The sequence below is a fragment of the Limulus polyphemus genome, unplaced genomic scaffold (assembly GCF_000517525.1).
Source record: "Limulus polyphemus unplaced genomic scaffold, Limulus_polyphemus-2.1.2 Scaffold619, whole genome shotgun sequence".
Lineage (NCBI taxonomy): Eukaryota > Metazoa > Arthropoda > Merostomata > Xiphosura > Limulidae > Limulus > Limulus polyphemus.
The window spans coordinates 92,531-95,868 of record NW_013666229.1 but is presented as its reverse complement, the minus strand read 5'-3'; the positions used below and the strand labels follow the sequence as shown (position 1 = coordinate 95,868).

The 3,338-nt window shown below is 31.4% G+C and overlaps 1 protein-coding gene across 1 annotated transcript in view; it reads left to right on the top strand.

Annotated features, from left to right (window-relative positions):
- The first annotated feature begins 1,986 nt into the window (after nucleotides 1-1,986).
- The window catches only part of LOC106459503 (glycine-rich cell wall structural protein 1.8-like), a 4,490-nt gene continuing 3,138 nt past the window's right edge, over nucleotides 1,987-3,338 (top strand). The window contains exon 1 of the mRNA XM_013919129.1: nucleotides 1,987-2,046. Within this exon, the coding sequence (XP_013774583.1) occupies nucleotides 1,987-2,046 (60 nt within the window). The remainder of the gene's footprint in view (nucleotides 2,047-3,338) is intronic.

The window sequence follows — 3,338 nt, the reverse complement described above, 5'->3', positions numbered from 1 at the left end:
ACCAAAATTCTTTTTTTAAGCATTTGTTGATTAATATCAGAAACGTTTATCATTCCCTATAAATAAAAAGAAGTAAGGAAATACATTTCATGTCCAGAAAGGCGATGATTGAATAAGAAAACAGAGAGATGGATTTGGAATTATTTTCTATTATTACGTTAAAAGAGAGAAACAGTTATAAATTTGTTAACAATATCATGATAAAGTAATATCAGCAGACTTTATATTGATAAAATACCACCATAAGAAATTAACTTCAACCGACTTTATATTGATAGAATAACTTCAGTGATAAGCGTATACCATAACTGCCATTTATCCCCGATGGCAGCTGATAGAAATATACATGAAACCTTAGCTTTAGCCTGAGGTTTAGTTTACCTTTCGAACTAAATATAGCTGGAAGCATGATTACGTAATAACAAGTATATATTATACAGTACAGCGAACTTCGATTGTCTCAATTCCTGAACTATGGTTTTGATTGGGTGTTTGGACCAATATTAACAATTACTGAACAGCGAAACCTCGAGCGTGACGTGTTCATCGAGAATCTGCTGAAGACAGATGGCGCTGTAACAAAAAAACAACAATTACATAAAAAAAAGCAATTGTTCACGGTCATTTGAACAATTAAACACAGATTTAAATATGTAGAACCACAGGATATTATTAGCTTCGTTCTATAGTCTTCGTCTTGAACAGTGAAGGCAGAATACTCGTTGTTTATGTCACATTTAACAGGTGAAACTGGAACCACGTAAATGGAGCACAAGCTGCCCTTTTAGTCCTGAATTAGCGTGTACATTTTACAAATATATTAGGCAACCTGGTCTAAAGTTACACGCATTTAGAAATATGTATGTGAATATGCGTATGAATGTATATTGAAGCTTCATCATGGATTTACTGTTAACGAGTTTATTCCTTTAATACAAAAATATGACCAATATTTACTAACTTTGTATACAAATATAATATTTAGAAACGTATGCGGAAGACGATCGCACACAAAAAATATTCATATACGTTCTTCTTTTAACAGTTCTCAGTAATGCTTATAGTATTGTTGCACAATGAAATATTTTCAACAGTTCTAAGTAATGTTTATAGTATTTTTGCACAATTAAATATTTTTAACAGTTCTAAGTAATGTTTATAGTATTGTTGCACAATGTAATGTTTTCAACAGTTCTAAGTAAGGTTGTTACCTAGAATTACGCCCCAGTGGCAAGCGGTATGTCTGGGGACTTACAACGCTAGAAACCGGATTTCGATACCCGTGGTTGGCAGAGCACAGATAGCCCATTGGGTAGCTTTGTGCTTAACTACTAACAAACAAACAAAACCTAAAATTACATTTGGTCGAAGTTAGAAGAAACAAATAAATTTTTTGGTTTCAATATGTTGATAACGTTTTTTCAGCCTTAGATAACATTAATTTTATTCATGAGTTTTGTCTCATCTAAACCAGATACACCCAAACATAAAATTCACGATGGAAACAGAAGTTGATGACAAATTATCATTTCTAGATGTTTTAATTAAAACGACAAACAGAGACTTCCAAACCTCACACACACACACTGGACTTTATGTTCCTTGAAATTCCTTTCGTGACCAATGCCAAAAGTTAGGTATGTTAAAAGGTGCTATTCGTACAAATAAAATCATAACTTCAAAACATTGATTGTTTCATAAAATAAAATGAAAATATTAGATTTCAGTTCTGTGTATAAAACAATATCCCTCCCACTGTTGTTAATTGCTTCTTTTGAAAATAAACTACAAATTGACACAGAAGATGATTCTTCAACAGACATCCCTGTCACTTTTATTATACCGTTTATCACAAACATATCTGATGCTATCAAACAAACCTGTTTAAAAACAGTCAGAGAGTACGACATTAATATTAAAGTACAATTTACATTTTTTTACCTTGAAATAAGTTAGGTCAACTGCTATCCAAAAAGTATATGGATAATGATACTTCAGGAAATGTGTACGGAATATAATGTACGGATTGCAGAAGCTGTTACATTGGTGAGACAAACAGACGACTTTCTACTCGTTTACGTGAACATTTAAAATCCTCATCTCATGTTTTTGAACACATGTCTAGGAACAATCATTCTTATGATTCTTCTCAGGTAAAAATCTTCAGCAGAGAAGACAACATTAATAGATGAAACATAAAAGAAGCCCTATTAATAGTAAAACATAACTCTATTCTTAACAAATACAATGGTGTTTAGTTATATCTCAGGCCTCAAAGTTTTATTTATTATACCTAAATTTGACAGTTTATTGATAAATTAATTTATTGTTTACAATTGTTAGTAGTATGCTTGTAGGTTAGTTTTTTTTATAGATCCTCACGTGATTCTTTTTTAGGTTAAATTCTGTCAGCCTCAGTTCTTGTAACTCACCTGATGATGCCAGGTAAACCTGATGAAACGTTGTGAATAAAATAAACAAAAGCTTTACTATGTACAACAGATAAAAACTTGTGGGAACGAATAATGAAATGTTTTCTAACAGATGTAAGTAATGTTTATAGTAGTGTTGTACAATGAAATGTTTTCTAACAGATGTAAGTAATGTTTATAGTAGTGTTGTACAATGAAATGTTTTCTAACAGATGTAAGTAATGTTTATAGTAATGTACAATGAAATGTTTTCTAACAGATGTAAGTAATGTTTATAGTAGTGTTGTACAGTGAAATGTTTTCTAACAGATGTAAGTAATGTTTATAGTAATGTTGTACAATTAAATGTTTTCTAACAGATGTAAGTAATGTTTATAGTAATGTTGTACAATAAAATATTTTTTAATAGATGTAATTTAACAAATATATACAATAGGTTCTATTTCGCGATGTTTGTTAATTTATTGTTAAGTACTGTGTTAAGTAATGGGCTGTTTGTACTGTGCCCACCACGGATATCAAAATTCGTTTTTTAGCATATAGCCTTGAGACTTACCGCTGAACCACAGGTGGGCGTGTCGAAACTTACATAAAACAATCGTTAAGTTTTACCTTTGATTAATCCCGAACAAAATAAATTGTTAAAGAAAACATTTCATATAATTTTTTTTAATATTTTCCCAGTAGCTATTGCTTGTATCCTTTTGAATGTTATTGCTGTGTACTCGGTTGTGCTATGACCTCTTGAATAATTGTCAGTGTGTAGAAATGTGTCATCTTATATCACGTAATATTAGTATGTTTGTTTGTTTTTGAATTTCGCTCAAAGCTACACGAGGGCTATCTGCGCTAGCCGTCCCTTATTTAGCAGTGTAAGACTAGAGGAAAGGCAGCTAGTCGTCACCA